This window comes from Oryctolagus cuniculus, chromosome 10, assembly GCF_051225735.1.
Source record: "Oryctolagus cuniculus isolate XC-2025 breed Fujian yellow rabbit chromosome 10, ASM5122573v1, whole genome shotgun sequence".
Lineage (NCBI taxonomy): Eukaryota > Metazoa > Chordata > Mammalia > Lagomorpha > Leporidae > Oryctolagus > Oryctolagus cuniculus.
Genome location: NC_142876.1, coordinates 28,825,599 through 28,844,704, shown reverse-complemented (window position 1 = coordinate 28,844,704; position 19,106 = coordinate 28,825,599). Strand labels below are relative to the sequence as shown.

General features: G+C 41.9%; 1 protein-coding gene across 8 annotated transcripts in view; it reads right to left on the bottom strand.

The window, feature by feature from the left end:
• The window catches only part of DYM (dymeclin), a 372,541-nt gene that overhangs the window by 212,467 nt on the left and 140,968 nt on the right, over nt 1-19,106 (bottom strand). For all 8 annotated transcript variants that reach the window (XM_051851233.3, XM_089305764.1, XM_002713527.6 and 5 more), the window contains 2 exons: nt 6,306-6,488; nt 649-827 (listed from right to left, as the gene is read on the bottom strand). In XM_051851233.3, coding sequence (XP_051707193.1) covers nt 649-827; nt 6,306-6,488 — 362 coding nt within the window. The remainder of the gene's footprint in view (nt 1-648; nt 828-6,305; nt 6,489-19,106) is intronic.

Genomic DNA, 19,106 nt, shown 5'->3' with positions numbered 1-19,106 from the left:
TACCCATCAGTATTAATGTCAATCAGCGACTGTTAATAACAGCTTTTGTCTATGAGCAGAAATTGTGAAGCCAATTTCACATACACAGGGCAGGACAGTGTACAGTGAGGTGATCTCGGCAAAGCTATGCTAAAACAAACACAGCACTGTAAACACTGAGTCAGGACAGCCCTAGGGTCTGCACCCACAAACAGAGGGATGGGACATTTGGGAATCTAGGTTGAAAAATCACCCTTCCTTTCCGCCACTCCCATCTGGATATGCCGCCATCGTGATGAGATCCATGAACCTGGGGGCAGGCACCAGCGTCCTGAGGACTGCAGAGGGTCTTTCTCAGAGAACTCAGTCAGGGTCAGGCTAACTGAAGGCCCCGGGGGGCTGCGGCAGACTTCAAGGCGAGGGAGGCCCAGCAAGCTGGCCAGGACTGTGCTGCACAGTGCCGCTGCTGCGCGGTGCCTTGCAAGGCCACCTCCGTGCGAGCCGTCTCATACCCTGAAGGCACTGGTTTGCCTCTGTCTAGTGGCATCTTCCCATCAGTCTTTCAACTAGCACCTCTGTGGCAAACATACTGACCTTCTCCGGAAAAGAAGTTACTCTTCAAAATGTTACAAAGTCCAAGACACATGGAGTGATGAGCAGGACACTTACCAGGTTTTCCATATCTGTGCGTGCCAACATGTATGTTCTAATATTACTGTTCTGGTGCAGCAACGTGTACAAGAGGAGAGTGGCTTGGCCCGACCTCTGCTGCTCACAGAGAGCTGTGTACAAACTGTTAAAATTGATCTGGAAAGCATGTGGGATCGATGAGGGGAAAGGACTGTTATCTGAAACAAATCACAAACACAAAGTGAAAACAGCAGTCCATGAGTGTTTTGGAACACTGCTCTGTATAAAGGAGCATGGCCATCCGGGTCTTACAGTTAAGACACGGGTTGAGATGCCCACGCCCCACACTGGCGTGCCTGGGTTTGAGTCCCAGCCCCACTCCCAAGTCCAGCTTCCTGCTAAGGCACACCCCGGGAGGCAGTGGTAAGTTCTCACCCACGTGGAGACACGGATTGAATTCCTGACTCCTGGCTTCTGCCTGGTCCAGCCCTAGCTGTTCTGGGCATCTGGAGAGCGAACCAATGGATGGGGCACTCTCTTTTTCTCTCTCTCAAACAAAATAAATACATATTTTTAAAAGAATAAAGATAATATTAAAATAATACCTGCAATTCAATTCCCATTAATTTTATACCTAAAGTCGTAACATTTCCGATTCAGATTTTCAATATGTATTTTAAACTTTACTTATAAAAAGAACTAAGTTGCACAGTTTGACTCTGTTGCTATTTTCCCATTATTATAGGTTGAAACTGATCAAGATTGTGACCTTGAATGGAAAAAGCAATGATGTTTAGCAAAAGGGCCCCCAACAGATACAGCTTGGGCAAGACACTGAGATGCTTTGTTCCAAAGCGGCATGGACCACCAGTCCTAAATGGAAAGCTAGACACAAAGAACACAGCTCTCACATAAAACAGAAAAGCCTCCTGTAACTCAGGGTTCAAAAGAAAACACTGCCTTGAAGCTAGGCTAATTTTCTTCAAATGAACAAATCAAGGCTGAAGTGCTAATGTTATCAATGTATTATGAATGAAAATTTTTCTGTTTATTTGACATAATGCCTAGAATGACAATAAATAAATCAGCTAGTTTAGAAAACACCAAAACCAATATATATCCCACATTAGCTTTTATAATAGGCAGACAGACACACCAAGCCTCGGATAACCTCTCTTTGTCTTTTTGTTTAAAGGAAGACACAAACCTACTCTGCTGCAACTGCTCATCACCAGGATGAAAGGGAGTGTGCACACCACACACTGTGAAAGCCTCCGTATCCCCAAGCCCACAGCTCACGGGATTTAGCCACAAACTGAAGCCAGCAATGGTAGGAAGTGAAAAAGCAGATAAAGACGAGTTCAGTGACCCAGAGGAAGTCATCATCGCTCATCAAATCAAACACTGGAACACAACCGCACAAGGAGCTGGGTTTTTAGGTATTTTCAAAAATAAGCACCAAGATTTTTATAAAAGACTTTAAAACACAAAAGCACTGCCAAAACAAACCCCAATACCCTGCTGTGACATTTCCAGACACAATGTGTGCCAGCTCCGCCCTGCGCCTTGCCACCTCCTCTCTAAGCTATCCCTCTGCCAGACGGATGTACCTAAAAACGCCTTCAATTTCACAACCTGGTGCCTTCACTTTTCCAGTCACATTTGAAACAAAGGTTATTTTTTCAATCCTAACACCGTATTTTTGACATTAACAAAAATAATTCTTTTGGGGGCCAGCATTGTGGCAGAGCAGGCAAAGCTGCCATCTGTGACGCCGGCATCCCATATGGGCACTGGTTCAAGTCCTGGCTGCTCCACTTCTGATCCAGCTCCCTGCTAATGGCCTGGGAAGAGATGAGGAAGACGATCCAAGTGTTTGGGCCTCTGCCACCCACATAGGAGACCAGATGAAGCTCCTGGCTATTGGCTCCAGCCTGGCCCAGTCCTGGCCATCCTGGCCATTTGGAGATAAATGAGTGGATGGAAGATCTCTCTCTCTCCCTCTCCCTCTGTCTAACTCTTTCAAATAAATAAATAAATCTTTAAAAATAATGATGATAATAATAATCATCCTTTTGTATGATTGACTTCCTATTTTTGCAAGGGATGGCAAAAGTAGTATTGCCATGTACTCTAAACACGCAATTATTACAGAATCTGCAGAGACTGAGGGAACATTCTGGACACTCCATGCTTTGCTTTATAGTGAAAGCAAAGTAATGTATTTACCAATTCCTATCGTACCCGGATGCAAATGTGTGGTGTGTGTGTGTATCCACAACATCCACGTATTACCAGCTAGTCAGTGCTATGTCCCATCCAACTCACTGATCACTTTATCTACTATTTACTTACTATTTACAATTCATTTATTTATTAGAGAGGCAGACAGTCAAGCCATACAACTTCCATGTCATTATTCTGACCACTTCTACATAGGATAATATAGAGGCTTAGAGCAATTAAGTGAGTGTCCTCCCAGTTGGCCTGGAGTAACACTAAGATTGGCCTCTGCAGTTACTGCTACATTAAACTGCATCCGACAATAACAATAGTAATTTAGTGAGTCTGTACTACAGCGAATGCGCATTTGATGCCCATACACTCACTATAATGCTTGCTTTACAGGTAACAAAACTGGTGTTTACAGAATAAAAACTGGGACATGAACACAGGTCAGTCTAACCTGTAAGTCGATATTTTGAACCACTGTACTACATGGTCCCCCAAAAGATGGCTATCCCAAGGAAGTTCAACCCTAAATACTAACATTTGCTTTGAGCAGCAGAAGTCACAAATGGGAGATGCCATATAATAAATACTTGCTATATTGCAAAATCTGACCTAATCTTTTTTTTGACAGGCAGTGTTAGACAGTGAGAAAGAGAGAGAGACAGAGAGAAAGGTCTTCCTTCTGTTGGTTTACCCCTCAGATGGCCGCCTACGGCTGGCGCGCTGTGCCAATCTGAAGCCAGGAGCCAGGTGCTTGTCTTTATGGGACTGGCTTATTCACTAAGCATGATAGTTTCCAGTTGCCTCCATTTTGTTGCAAAAGACAGGATTTCATTCTTTTTTATGGCTGAGTAGTATCCCATAATGTATATGTATCACATTTTTTTTAAAGATTTATTTATTTATTCAAAAGTCAGAGTTACACAGAGGAGAGGAGAGGCAGAAAGAGAGAGGTCTTATATCTGCTGGTTCACTCCCAGTTGGCCGCAACGGCCAGAGCTGCGCTGATCTGAAGCCAGGAGCCAGGAGCTTCTTTCTGGGTCTCCCACATGGGTACAGGGGCCCAAGCACTTGGGCCATCTTCTACTGCTTTCCCAGGCCATATCAGAGACTTGGATGGGAAGTGGAACAGCCAGGACTTGAACCACCGCCTATATGGGATGTGGGTGCTGCAGGCCAGGGCTTTAACCCACTGCACCACAGCACCAGTCCCTATGATTTTCATTTTTTTATCCAACACGTTGTTATTGAATCCTATTTCCCTGTGCTTTGATTTGAATATCCACGCCCCTCCAAAATTCATGACACTTAGCGTACAATGCAATCATGTTAACAGGTGAAGCCTTTAGGAGGTAACTGGGTCATGAGGGTTCTCCCTTGTGAATGGGGTCAAGGCCCTTTGAAAAGAAGCTTCCCACACAGTGCTTGGCCCTTTCTGCCCTGCCATGCCTTGCACCAAGAGAGTGAGACCATGGCACTCAAGGCGCCAACTCAGAAGCAGAGAATCAGACACTGAATTTGCTAGTTCCTTAATCTAATTTTCTGCTAATTATAAATTATACAGTTCCAGCTACTTTGCTGTCACAGAAAGTCATCATGCAAGTGACAATACAGACCCCTCAAAGGAACAGTCAGGTGGCATGCTACACCACCGTCTGTAAGAAGCCTGTATTAGAACAGGTCTGGAAAGGCGCATGGCCAAGAGCTTCAGAAGTCTTACAAATGTTGATTTCATAGCTGCACCTCTCACCCATCTTAATTATGTTAGTGTGGGAAACACCTTGATCATCTAACTGCCTACCACAGAAACCTTCTTTATATATATATAATATATATTATACTATAAATATAAATAATATATAATATAAATAAATATATTTATATTTAATATTAAATATAAATATATTTATTTTATTTGAGAGTCAGAGTTATACAGAAAGAAGAGAGGCAGAGAGAGAGAGGTCTTCCATCCGATGGTTCACTCCCCAACTGGCCACAATGGCCGGAACTGCGCCGATCTGAAGCCAGGAGCCAGGAGCTTCCTCCGGGTCTCCCACATGGGTGCAAGAGCCCAAGGACTTGGGCCATCTTCTACTGCTTTCCCAGGCCATAGCAGAGAGCTGGATAGGAAGTAGAGCAGCCGGGACTCAAATTGGCGCCTAGATGGGATGCCGGCGCTTCAGGCCAGGGTCTCCTACATTAACCCACTGCACCACAGCATTGGCCCCTATATGTATTTTTTAAAAGATTTATTTATTTACTTGAAAGGCAGAGTTACAGAGTGACAGAGGGAGGGAGAGATCTTCCACCTGCTAGTTCACTCCCCAAATTGGGCTAGTCTGAAGCCAGGAGCCACGAGCTTCTTCTGGGTCTCCCACGTGGATGCAGGGGCCCAAGCACTTTGGGCCATCCTCCACTGGTGCCCCAGGCACATTAGCAGGGATCTGGATCAGAAGTGGAATAGGCACAGGCAGTGGCTTTACCTGCTATGCCATAGCACTGGACCCTCCTTTTATATTTTTTAAAGACAGGGTTATGTATTTATTCAAAAAGCAGAGTGAGAGAGACAGGCAGACAGACAGATCTTCCACCCACTTGTTCATTCCCCAAATGCCCACAATAGCCAGGTTTGGACCAGGCCAAAGTCAGGAGCCACCAAGGTCTTCCACCTGGGTGGCAGGGACCCAAGTACATGGGCCATCGTCCACTGCCTTCTCAGGTGCAATTGCAGGAAGCCGGCTCTGAAGCAGAGAGGCAGAACTCAAACCCATGTTCTGGTGGATGCCGGTATCCCAGGCAAAGGCTTACACTGTGCTACAACACCCACCCCGATCTTTTTTTAAGAATACAACGCTTTAGTGAGAGATTACTGTTTGAACCTGGACCTAACTCCTTGCGTTCTACTTTGAGGCTTAGCAAGCACAGCCCATAGGCAGCCCGCGCCTGTCTTGGAAGTAAGAGACTGGGTTGAACAGGGCCTTTCTTTTCCACGTTTGCTGTGGCTGCTCGTGTGCTGTAATGCAGGGCGGGAGGCTGCAACAGAGGCCACACGGCCTGCACAGACACTGTCCCTTTACAGAAAACGCCTGCTGATTCCTGCTCAAATGTTTCGTTCCATCAAACTCTTAAGTGGAACACCAATTTTATGAGAAAATTTAAAGCAACCTACTATTTGGGGTTTTCCAGGTTACTTTCTATCCCTACAGGTAGGATGGCCTGGTCCAGATGAAGCATGAAGCTGGCTGGGTTATTTTTGAGAGAAGTATACATTTAAATGGATGTAAAGGACCACAGACCTCTTCCAAGCTATACTGGACCTCCTGAGAAGATTGACAGGAAAACCCAAGTGTTTCTGATTTGTAATCAGCAGGAAAATAGGCAGATGGACCCCATCTCCAAAACCGTCAGGTGCCACAAAATCTGCGGTAAACAGTACTTGGGTCATTCAGAGACGTGCTACAAACCTTGCGTGTTCTTGAAGGACAGAATGGCCTGTCTGTAGGGGTTGGGTGCGTCCGGAGCGTCGGTCAGGTTGGCCAGCACCAGCAGCAGCAGGAGACTCTGGTTGGCCAGAGGGGAGGAAAGCTCTGGATTGGTGGCCGCTTTGCTGCCCACGCCGCCCAGGGTGAAGACGGTCCAGAGCCCGGCTGCAGGAGAAAGCACACAGTGAGTCTGCATGGCCGGCAGCGAGGCCATGCACTTGTAACGTTCAGGAATCACGCGTTCTGCTCTTGGTTGTTGTTGCTGAAGACTCAATAAGCTCATCATTTGAAATTCTTATATGAAATAAGTATATAAAAATGTCAGATTACCATTCCCCAACCCCATAATTCCACTTCCACTTCCCATAGAAGCTAATCTTCTTATTTATCTTTGTAAATTTCTCTTTACAAATGGAAAATATACATAATTATAAGGAAACTTCAGACACAACTTTTTATACAAAAAATATTTGAAATTTTAAACAAAGTATTAAAATATCTAGGAAAAAACAAAATTCCAAAATTGGTCACAGAAGAAGAAAGCCTAAGAATGGAAAACAGAGTTAAGAAGCTAACATTAAAAACAAACCAGGTCCAGACTGCTTTACAAATAAATCTACCGAACTCTCAGAGAACAGAAAATCCTCATGTATTATATAAGTGCTCCAAAGAACAGAACAAGCATATCTATAAGACACACTTGACAAGGCCAGAAAACTCCTCTTTGAAACTGAACATTTAAGTGAAGAAAGATGTTTAGATCGTCTAAATCCAACAGAGGCAAATGAAATCCAGTAGAACTATTTGTTAGAATAAAAGCATTATCAAGAGGCTTTGTTTTAAAACATAAGAATTGTTCACCATTAAAATGAACTCATTTATCTATCTTCGTTTTCTTAAAACAGGGGGAAATGTGATTACATCAATGTAGAGTTATATTTTGATAAAACTTCAGATATATTCCTAATTTAAAGTTCTTACAGAGCAGGAATGGAAGGACATTCTGCAGGTTTCTGAAGTCAATCTACCTAGAATACAGTGTTGTGATATCATCAACATCAGTACCACACTCCTGCTGCTTCGGGCAAAACTAGCTGGGGGGTGTGGGGGTATTAAGGTTAGGAAATGAATTTTCACTGTTTGCTGGCAATTTGTCCCTCAGAACTGCACTGTCCAAACACAGCTGCCACTTGTGCTTTGTGAGCATTTGAAATGAAGTCCAGCTTGCATTGCACTGTAAGCATAAAACATACAATGAATTCTGAACATTTAATACAAAAACAAAGGAAGAATGTAAACTATCTCACTAATATTTCCACATTGATTACATGTTGAAATGATAATATTTGGATGTATTGCATTAAAGTATATCGTTATAATCAGTCTCACCATTCCTTTGTACTTTTTAATACAATCATTAGAAAATTTAAAATCACCAATGTGATTTGTGTGGTAGTTCTCTTGTACAGACCTGCTCTAGAACATCAGAGAATCAACTGACACTACCAGGAGCAATTTGGTACAGTTCTATGGTTGTAAGAGAAAAAGTACTCAAAAGCCTTCTTTCACAAAGAAAATATACTTAATTCTAATCACAGTACCAATAAATGCAATAAAATAACCAGGAAGAAATCTACAGGATTAAAACATGACAGCCACAGAACCCGACCGAAAGCCACCTGCCCCACCGAGGGATAACGTGTTGCTGTATGAGAAGACTCACCAGTGCAAAAATGTCAAATCTGTCCCAACGTGAACTAAAGCTCAGTACAACGACCACCAAAACACCAACAGGCATTTGTGTGGTGTTTTGTAATACAGTGTAAATAAAATATTGCTAGATGCAGAAATACATTAAAGGAAGAAAAAACACCTGAGAAAGACTCGGCTGGGGAGGAACCTCCGCTCAGAGAGCAGTGTTTACAGATGTCAGCATGTCCCATGTGACTCCACGGCAGAGCTGAGAGAGCCGAACAGAACACACACACCTGAGGAGTAAGCGCGTGGCAAGGCTGGTGTTTGAAATCAGGAAGGAAAGGGTAAAATCCTTAAATGTCCTAGGGATAACACAACCGAATCATCTCCCAGTGCTTAATTATAAAAACCATACACCTTGAGTTAAGGAAGCCTTTTTCTAAGGCAGTATGGAGAAGAGTAATCTGACTATTTAAAACTTACTTTTATTTGATAAGATATAACTTTTACCCCATGAATAATAAGAGGACTTTTTAAAGTATACAAGTCAGTAAGCATGAAAGTAGTTCTCAGTGAGATCTAGAATGTGTATCCCTATCCACCCAGCAACTCCTTTTTTGTGTGCCAAGAAACAATTGAATTGGTACACACAGATGCATGTATAGGAAAGTTTAATTGAATATTGCTTATAAGGGTAAAATACTGGAAATATAAATGGTCACCAACAATAACATAAATTATGATTAATTACATCTATGTTGTGCAATACAATATAAAAAGGTAGATATCTTTACCAAAGAAATTTTTTTTTGAAGTATCTTCATTCTAGTCACAGAAATTTTCTTTGGAAAGTGAAATGAGATTGCAAGGAATTCAAGAAGGATTTTTGTTTTAATTGGATTAAAATTTTTTTTGTAACATTCGTTTTTTTAAAAATGTATTTATTTATTTGAAAGCAGAATTACAGAGTGAGAGGAAAAGCAAGAGAGACAGAGGTCTTCCATCTGCTGGTTCACTCCCCAAATCGCCACAACAACTGGGGAAGCCAGGAGCTTCTTCCGTGTCTCCCACATGGGTGCAAGGGTCCAAGCACTTGGGCCATCCTCTGCTCTTTTCTAGGCACATTAGCAGGGAGCTGGATGGGAAGTGGAGCAATCAGGACTCAAACCAGTGCCCACATGGGACGCCAGTGCAGCAGGCTGTGGCTTAACCTGCTGCACCACAGTGCCAGCCCCTACTGTTAACTAATTTTAATTGATGAAGTATATTTAGATTAGAAGGGGGGTGGTAATAAACAGTTTTTCATTGTTGGCTGTACACAAGTGTCTTCTGATAACTTAATCAAGTGATAATTTTTTATTTTCAGAGACATTTTCTTGTTAAACATCATTAATCTGAGGTTATGCCTGTCTGTTTTACTTATGTTTCTTTTTCCTTCTGTTCAGGTTAAATTAAATGTTCATGTTATGCTTGTAAAAACTTCACCCCTCTAAACATAATTGGCAGGGGAGTGTGGTGGAAAAATCCAGGTTGAGATCTTCCATGAACAGCTAGATAGAAGTACTTCTTGAGTTCTGCACAGAATTCTTGGTTAGAGACTTGGAGTCCAGTGGGAAATGGAATTTACAGTCATGGTAAAGGGGAGACCACACAGGGAAAGTCTGCAAAGAGAACTACAGAACCCTCGGAATATGAGTATGACATACACCACCATCGTCTACTGCCAGTTTAAAATGATTTTCCTCTCCTCTACCTTAAAAATGACTCTGCTTTTGAAGTGCAAGCCATCATTCCTGTAACTTCTATTTTCTCAATGCCCTTGGATCTATCTGTAGCAAATATAAATATCCTAAATGCCACATTCTATTGATTTTTAAGACCCCATGACTTTATGTGTTAACAAAACAAAAATGCAAGCAGTTAAAACTATGTTATTGTGGTACAGCAGGCTAAGGAGCCACCCGTGGCATAGGGATCCCATTTGAGTGCTGGTTCCAGTCCCAGCTGCTCCACCTCCGATCCAGCTCCTTGCTAACGGTGCCAGGGAAAGCAGCCGAAAATGACCCAAGTCCTTGGGACCCTGCCACCCTTATGGGAGACCCAAATGAAGCTCCTGGCTCCTGGCCCAACCTGGCAGCTGTAGTCGCTTGGGAAGTGAACTAGTAGATGGAAGATCTCGATCCCGATCTCTCTCTCTCTTCCCCCACCTTTCAAATAAATAAATCAATCTTAAAAAAAAAAAAAAAAAAAAAAAAACCTACAGCATGCCATCAATTGTAGAACACAGCTCAATTTCAGAAATATTAAAATGTGAATAAGACTCTAAGTCATAAAATTCAAATAATACAGCTTACAAAATATTACAAAGGAATGTAGTGACAGAAATACTAAGGACATAAATAGATACAACACAAATATGAAATACAAACAAAAAGTTACTTTGCAAGCAATATATTCATTTGTTTCTTATAAATGTCAAAGAATAATATTTAAATATTAAAGTAACAGAAAAATACCAATCTCAGTGGCATATTATTATAGGGGAAAAGAGAAAATCTTGTTAGTACATCATTAAGTGGGAAAGGCAAATCACAAAACAGTACGTAAATAAATATACTGAGTCCTATTTGTTTAAAACACTTGTAAAAATGCATCTCTACGCCTGGCAGGATGAGCTGCTGTCAGTGGGAGTTGAGGTTTCAGTAACTCAGTCTTCTGCTTGTGTCTTTCACAACATGAATGTACTGAAGCACAGCTGACAGAGAGCGGGAAGGAGAGAGAGAGCAGAGAGGAGAGAGAGGAGAGAGAGGGAAAGTGGGAAGGGGGGGAGGGGAGGGGGGAGGGGAGAGGAGGGGAGGAGACAAATCCCCAGTCACTAACCCCAGAAAGTACAAAGTAATATGACAATGTTTCAAAAGTTCATGGAAAATTAAAATTAAATCATAATCACTCTGGTGTAAAACATTTTTTAAATCCATGATTTTTTTTCATACTACGTATTTTTCTAAAAATGTTTAAAGACCTTATGCATGTACGCAATTCAAGGTTTTTTTTTTTTTTTTTTTTTTTACAACAAAAGTACCTTATTTAATTCCACTTTCCATGAACTTTCTGATGCATACTTTGGAACACACACACACACACACACACACTCTCCTGATGATTTTGAAGGGAAACACCATCAATGTGGTAACACTGATTATATTCAGGATGGTAGCAATGGATCTAACATTTTATGTTAATCTTTATAAATGTCCAAGTTTTTATATTGATTAAAATTTAAAAAAAAAACTTTATTAAAAAGTTAGAAGAATGAATACTTCTGTAAAGAAATTAAACATAATGTACAGCTAAATTAACAACTGATAAGTTCTATTTCTCCTGAACTAACAGGAGTAGAGTCTTTCCAATTTGGTATTTATTTATTTTCATTTTATTTGAAAGAAAGAGGGACAGAAAAATAAAGACACATACACAGACAGACATCTTCTATCTGTTGGTTCAATCCCCAAATGCCTGTGATAGTCAAGGCTGGGCTAGGCAGAAGCCAGGAGCCTGGAATTCCATCTGGGTCTCTCATGCAGGTGGCAGGGACCCAAGTACTTGATTCAGCATCTGCTGCCTCCCAGGCTGAGGAAGAGCAGGAGGGTGGAATGAGGAGCAGAGCTGGGATTCGAACCAGGTACTCAGATGTGAGATGTGGCCTCTCAGTAACAACTTAGCGGCTATGCCAAATGCCAGCTCCAGATGGAGCTATACACATGAACATTTGTTCATTTCTAGTACTTTGCATTTTTATTGAACATACAATATAAACGCCCTCATAAATAGCCCATCGATGCATCATTTCTTATATAATCTACAGCCTACAATTCTCAGACTTCTTCTATGACTCATTAGAATGGGTTTACTACTAACTTTTAAGAACTTGTTAAGGGGGAGGATAGTCCCTACCCCCATCCATATTTCAGAGGTCCCCAAGAGAGAATTAAGGGACCCTCAAACTGCATGTCTGGTATAAACCTTCAATGCAGGTACAAGCAAACTGGAGGCTCCAGAAGAAAGATAATTTTTTGCAGGAAGGATTGTATGACAACTAAGGAAGACAGCAACATTTCTGCCAAGCAGTGTGCTCCTCCCACCTTTTCATGGGGAAAATTTGTCAAGAATAATTGATAACAATATATTACAAATTTAAACTTATTCAAAACAATGCTCATAATGGTTGAAAAACATGAATCATTTAATAAGAAAATCAAAATTATATGAGAAAGTACAGCCAATAGTCAAATATTACTTACTTGCCTTGGGATTTATTTGATGTTTAACTGTAACATTTAAAAAAAAATTTTAAGTCACTTCCTTCCACTCAAGAGTATTCTCTATGACTGTCAACCTCTGCATCCAGCACTGTACGTTTCAGTATTGCAAGCAAAGAAAAATAATTGGCAACAAAAATAATCACAAAATGCTTTCCAAGCTGAAACTGAATTGTATTTTGGATTCTCTTCACAGTTGCTCATCTTCGTCACTGAGAGAAGAGTTGACTGTCCCTGGACAAATTTCACAGACAGAATGTGATTCTCCTCAACTCAAGCTTCTCTAAGAGTGCTGGGAGCTACTTAGAGTGGCAGGTAAGCTCATACGTATGGGGAGGCGGCTCTGGCACTCCCCCAACCACCATCACACTCAGGTAAGCCCACGTGTTATGGAAAAACTCCTCTCCCCTCTTTCCCCTTCTCTCTCTCTCTCCCTCTCCCTCTCTCCCTCTCTCTCTTTCTCTCTCTTTCCCCCTCTCTCTCTCTCTTCTGGGAAACAGTCCCACAGCACCGCCTTCCCTTATAGGGAGAAACAAGGCCGCCTGCCATTACCTACATTATCGTTTAAACTGGCCCATAATCCTGGACCTGAATTCTTCCAAAAGTTCATTTCTTTTTGCTGATCCAAGCCTCTGATCTATGACCCAAGAATCTTAGTGGAACTGCATTTTCCTGTTGGCAAAAATAAATTTTCTCTCTACCAGAAAAATAAGGGAAAGTTACAGTATATTTCCTTCTGTTTCAAAACCCAAATTAAGGAGGATTCCCAAAGGCTTTTAATGATATCCCTCAGGTCCTCCAAACAAACTCTGAAAATAAAATTCATCCAGCTAACACTAAAATTAAAAGCACAAATTAAAAAGCACAAATCTGGTGTTGATTCAATTTTTTTAAAAGTACTGACTTAGGAACATTAATCTTTAGCCATCAAAGTGGGATGAAGATACAAAATATCATTAATTGAAACATCAATAAACATAATAACTATCCAGGGAAAGGCACTCATTGTTAGAAAATTTGAACAAATCAGTCCTACTTTATTAAGATTGAAAGAAATGATTAATTTTTCTTATTAATAATCATGTTACTTGCTACACTATCATTGGCTTCTCATTTAACAAATATATTATAAAATGCTAATCATTCAAGCAAAACTACATAAAAATACATGATAGTATACCACTATTAATCACAGTCATAAAAATCTGGTAAAAGTGCCATCATCTATTTCAAATCTGGAATACTGTAACTGGATATCATGAGAGAATTAAGGAGAAGGTAAGCTAGCTACAGACATGTATGAAAATTCTAGACATGTTCTAATCAACACCTATAAAAGGCCAATTCATCAAAAAATACATTGGGGTTATACCCTGCCTCTGAGGAAGCTGACAGTATAATAAGCACTCCCATAATTACAAATCAAGTTTAATTGCTACAATGATCCAAACATAACTCTTACAACATTCACGTCTTTCCCGTACAAATGCAGTAAAATTGTAAGGAAAGACAAATAAGATAATATCTTACTGCCTTTCTTCTTTACGATAAATAAAACACAATGGGAGTTAGCCATGTGAGACTACCTTTCCCATCATTTCTGCATATGACTAGATTCCAACCCACGTGACATAACCAGGAGTGGCACATGCAAGTTTTAGGTCCCATCCACAAAAAGTCGTTACTTCTTCACATCCGCACCTTCCCCACGCTGGAAACCAGGTGTGCGGTCAGGAGCCAGACTCGACCTCCTGCAGGAGGCCACAGCTTGAAAGAATGACAAAACAACACAGAGGAGTTCTGGTCCTACAGGAAACAGCCTGCCTGCCAGCCTGGACTAGCTTAGCATTTCATGTGAGGGGAGTGGAAGCCTCAGTGTTGCTCAGGGCACTGGTGCCTAGCGTCTACTAAAAGCCAGACCAGTATCTAAACTAACTCAATTATGTATCAGAAAGTTTCAGAAATTATTGCTTAGAGACTTATTTTAACAAATAATTTTAAGAATTCTTTATGCATCATTTCTTAAAACTTTTTATTTCAAGATAATGTACATTCACATGCTCTTGAAAGAAACAATATCCTTTACCCATTTGTACCCTTTACCTTGTTCCTTACACCCTTTGCCCAATTTGCTCCAATAGCAACAACTTACAAAGCTGTACCACTATACCACAGCAGGATATTGACATGAACATAGCCAAATCACAGGCCAATTCCATCACTAGCCAGGATGATCACTTAATCTCTCAAGTTGGTTTCTCTCAAAGGTCCCCACCAAACTATACTCCAACACTAAAGCTTGCTGTCCCCCAAGTGTACCCTGTCTGCCTGTGCAGCTTTCTACCCTCAGCTCATCCTTAATTAAGGCCTTGCTATCAATTATGTGAACTTCAAGGAACTAGATTAGAACTGATGAGCCAAAAAGACATCATTCACTCCCTACCCATGGAACTTACAATCTAAAAGGCAGAAATGGTATGAAACAGAGACAAGCACATAAATAAACTTCAGTTCAGCTTCTTGGGGGAAAAAAAGAACATTACCTAAATGGCATGGCCTTTGAAGAAAGAATTCCTGAGTCTATCAATGAATAGAACCTACCACTGGGCTACGGACTAAAAAGATTTTTTATTTGTCCATTTTATTTATTTACAAGGCAGAGAGACAGAGCTCCCATCCACTGGATACCATCCCACCTCCTTTTAAAAATCTTCTTTTCTTGCCTGGAAAATCCTTCAGGATCCAAAGCACACTCCTGCCAATGACTGTAATACAAGTACAGGAAGCAAGAAAATCTACCGCTTCCTCTCGGCTCTCAGAGCACCTTGTTTACTGTGGCGCCACCACCGTCCGAAGGTGCCCATGCCTACGTGTGCGACGCACGCCCAAGGCTTCCCGTGCACCCTGATGGAAAGAGCCACGCGTTTTTCACGTTTCGTATCTCTTAGCAGGCTACAACTCACAAAGCTGACATGCTCCTTTATAGAAGAGCTACTGAAGGTTTGAAATGTATAAGTAACACGGGTTTTCTATTTGCTGTTGAAGGAGAAAGCACGTTGTGTTTAGGTTCTCAAGGGCGAGATCAAATGGCCTGTCATCCTACTGCTGCTGAGGGGGCGGGGAGACAGGTGGTGAGACGGTTCCAGGGATCATCTTCACGGGGGATGGCCTGCAATGTATATGCGAAGCACTTAAAAATACAGATTTGGCCCAGCCAGTACAATTTTACAATTACCCTAAAGAATAAATACAAAGATCAAATTAAAAGGCTGATTACTTTAAGTCACAGGGAAAATGTGTACACTTAAAATACTGAGTAAGAGGCATGTGGGTTGGATTAACTGTGACATATTCATCAACACAGCAGAAAACCATGCCCAAACTTCGTAATCCAGACTCACCACCCAAGCTATCAACAAGGTTCACACCTTCCCAGGAGAACGTCACCTACATTTTATATCCAAATCTCCTAGAATCTATATCATTTAGTGTAATGCTTTTCAAGCAATACTCATAAAACAATATTTTATACTTACATCCCTACAATTCAATAAACCATTATAAACAAAATAATGCTTGGGGGAAATCAAGTTTGACAAAATAAAATTGATAGGACAGAACTGCTTACATTTTGAAAACTGAGCTGAGTATAAACAAAACGACTGTACATTTCAGAAGCTGCTGGTACCCTGAGGACACGGCAGAGCCATGGCCAGTGTCAGCTGTTCTCTACCACTGGCTACACACGCTAAGTCATTTCCACAAGGCCTTCATGCTGAGCCCTTAATTTTGTTGAGTATTACACACTAAGAGACAAAAGCTGAGAAAGTAGTAAAGAAAATTCTGGTAAGACTAACAGAATCATATACTAAAAAGCATAAAATTACCATATGCAAATTATGCCTCAGTAAACAGGATTCCGGTGGCAAGTGTTTGGTGCAGAGGTTAAGATTCTGCTCGGAGGCCAGCACTATGGCATAGCAGGCTAATGCCTCTGCCTGCAGTGCCGGCATCCCATATGGGTGCCCGTTCCATCCTAACTGCTCCTTTTGCAATCCAACTCTCCGCTATGGCTTGGGAAGGCAGTGGAAGATGGCCCAAGTACGTGGGCCCCTGCGCCCTTGTGGGAGACCAGAAGAGGCTCCAGGCTCCTGGTTCCTGGCTTCAGATCAGCTGTTGCGGTCATTTGGAGAGTGAGCCAGTAAATGGAAGACCTTTCTATCTTTCTCTTTCTCTTTCTCTCTCTCTCTCTAACTCTACCTCTCAAATGAATAAATAAAAATCTTTTTTTAAAGATTTATTTATCTGAAAGGCAGAGTTACAGAGAGGCAGAGGCAGAGAGGTCTTCCATCCACCGGTTCATTCCCCAAATGACTACAACGGCTAGAGCTAGGACAATCCGAAGCCAGGAGCCTTTTCGGGGTCTCCCACGTGGGTGCAGGAGCCCAGGGACTTGGGTCATCTTTTTTGTTTGTTTGTTTATTTATTTATTTATTTATTTTGACAGGCAGAGTGGACAGTGAGAGAGAGAGAGAGAGAGAAAGGTCTTCCTTTGTCATTGGTTCACCCTCCAATGGCCGCCGCGGCCGGCGCACTGATCCAATGGCAGGAGCCAGGTACTTATCCTGGTCTCCCATGGGATGCAGGGCCCAAGTTCTTGGGCCATCCTCCACTGCACTCCCTGGCCACAGCAGAGAGCTGGCCTGGAAGAGGGGCAACCGGGACAGAATCCAGCGCCCCGACCGGGACTAGAACTCGGTTTGCCGGCGCCGCAAGGTGGAGGATTAGCCTAGTGAGCCGCGGCGCCGGCCGGGTCATCTTCTAGTGCTTTCCCAGGCCATAGCAGAGAGCTGGATCGGAAGTGGAGCAGCTGGGAACCGGTACCAAGATACTGGCACTGCAGGAGGCGGTTTTACCCACAAAGCCAGAGCTTCGGCCCCTAAAAATGCCAGGGTTTGAGTCCCGAGTCCACTCCAATCTAGCTTTCTGATAATGTTCACCCTGGGAGAAGGTAATTCTTCTGGGAGAAGACGGCTCAAGTAGTCGGGTCTCTGTCACCCGCATATGAGACCTGAGCTGAGTTCCTGTTTCCCAGGTTTGACCTGGTCCAGCACACCTGTTGCCAGCATTTAGAGAACAAACAAGAAGATGGAAGATCTTTCTCTTTCTCCATCCCTCCCTCTCTCCCGACTTCCCTCTCCGTGTGTGTGTGTGTGTGTGTGTGTGCACGTGCACACACATGTGTATCTGTGCATGCATGCCTTTTGGTAAAATACTGCTGCTGCTGACAGTGGTAACGAGAGCGACGATGACAGGTGTACACCATAAAGCTCAAAGTGGTGAGGCTTGTACACTACAGGAGAGGCGATTTTTAAAAATCTCATTTGAAAGTTAATTTCTAAAATTAATGAATAGCAAAAGAAATAATAAAATTTAATTAAAAAAATTAATATGATATAATCAGAATAGTATTTTTAAAACGAACAAAAAAAAGTGTTGGTTTAATCAGAAAAAGAAAACCTCCCGTATGAGAGGGCACAGCCCTCGGAGGCTGCCTTTGCTCTGTGGCTAACTGACACGCTAGGAGAACACCATCTCCAGCAACGACTCCTGCCGTTTTAGAATGAATGTAAAACAGCAACATACACAATCTTGAACTGCGGCCAACCATGCTATAATACTGAGAAAGGGGAAAAAAAGGTCACTAATAGTTTCACTTTTTCACATGTGTTTACATTTAAAGCTCTCATGAAGTATCTGGTGACTGCTAGTTCCTAAAACAGTTCTGAGTCAAACTCAATTTTCCTAACACAAAACAACACGATATTACTACCCCCATCCTGTCTCCCAAAAGGAATGCTTTGACCATCTCAAAAAGAAGAAAAAAATACATCACAGGGAACAAAGGAAAATGTTTTTAAAAACGCACAGCACAATAAAGCATGTTGTCCAGCTCTGCAGGCTGAGATCTGTCAGAATCTCTGACTTATAATCTGGCATAATGCAAACCATATGGAACTTTTTCTTAAGTTTAATTCCTTTAAGAACAGAAAATGGAACAACTGTTACAGCAAAGTTGAAAACATCCACTGAAATACTTCAGTAATTGTGAAGACTGTTACCTGTTTTCAAAAATAGCACTCACTTGTCTTGGTAAAGCTCTAGATTCACACATTCCTGAAATAAACATTTATGAGAACTTGGGATGAGCCAGACACCATATCAAAATGCAGAACATAAAAGGAAACAAAATATAAAAGAAACCTGTGTCCTCAGAGATAAATCCTACCTGACAAACACACAATAACACACAAATTCACTAACTGATTATACAGGAAAGGGAACTGTGAGTTCAGGGGACAGACTTTCCTTTTTTTTTTTTTTTAATGTTTATTTATTCATTTTTATTTGTTCGAAAAGCAAAATGACAGATCTTCCACTGACTGGTTCAAACACTCACAACAGCTGAGGCTGGGCCAGGCCAAAGCCAGCAGTCATGATCTCTCTCTCCGTGTCTCTGGGTAGCAGGGAAGCAAGTACTTGAACCATGGCCCGCTGCCTCTCAGCATGCAAATGAGCAAGAAGCTGGATCAGAAGCAGGGCAGGACTTGATCCCAGGCACTCTGATATGGGATGTGGGTGTTCCAAGTTGCAACTTAACCCACTATGCCACAACGCCAGTTACAGCCCGTCCCTTAAACAGACCCAAACCTGGTTCCCAGGGACCTGTTTTCATAAGCCCCATTGTCATTCCCTGATATAATGTGTC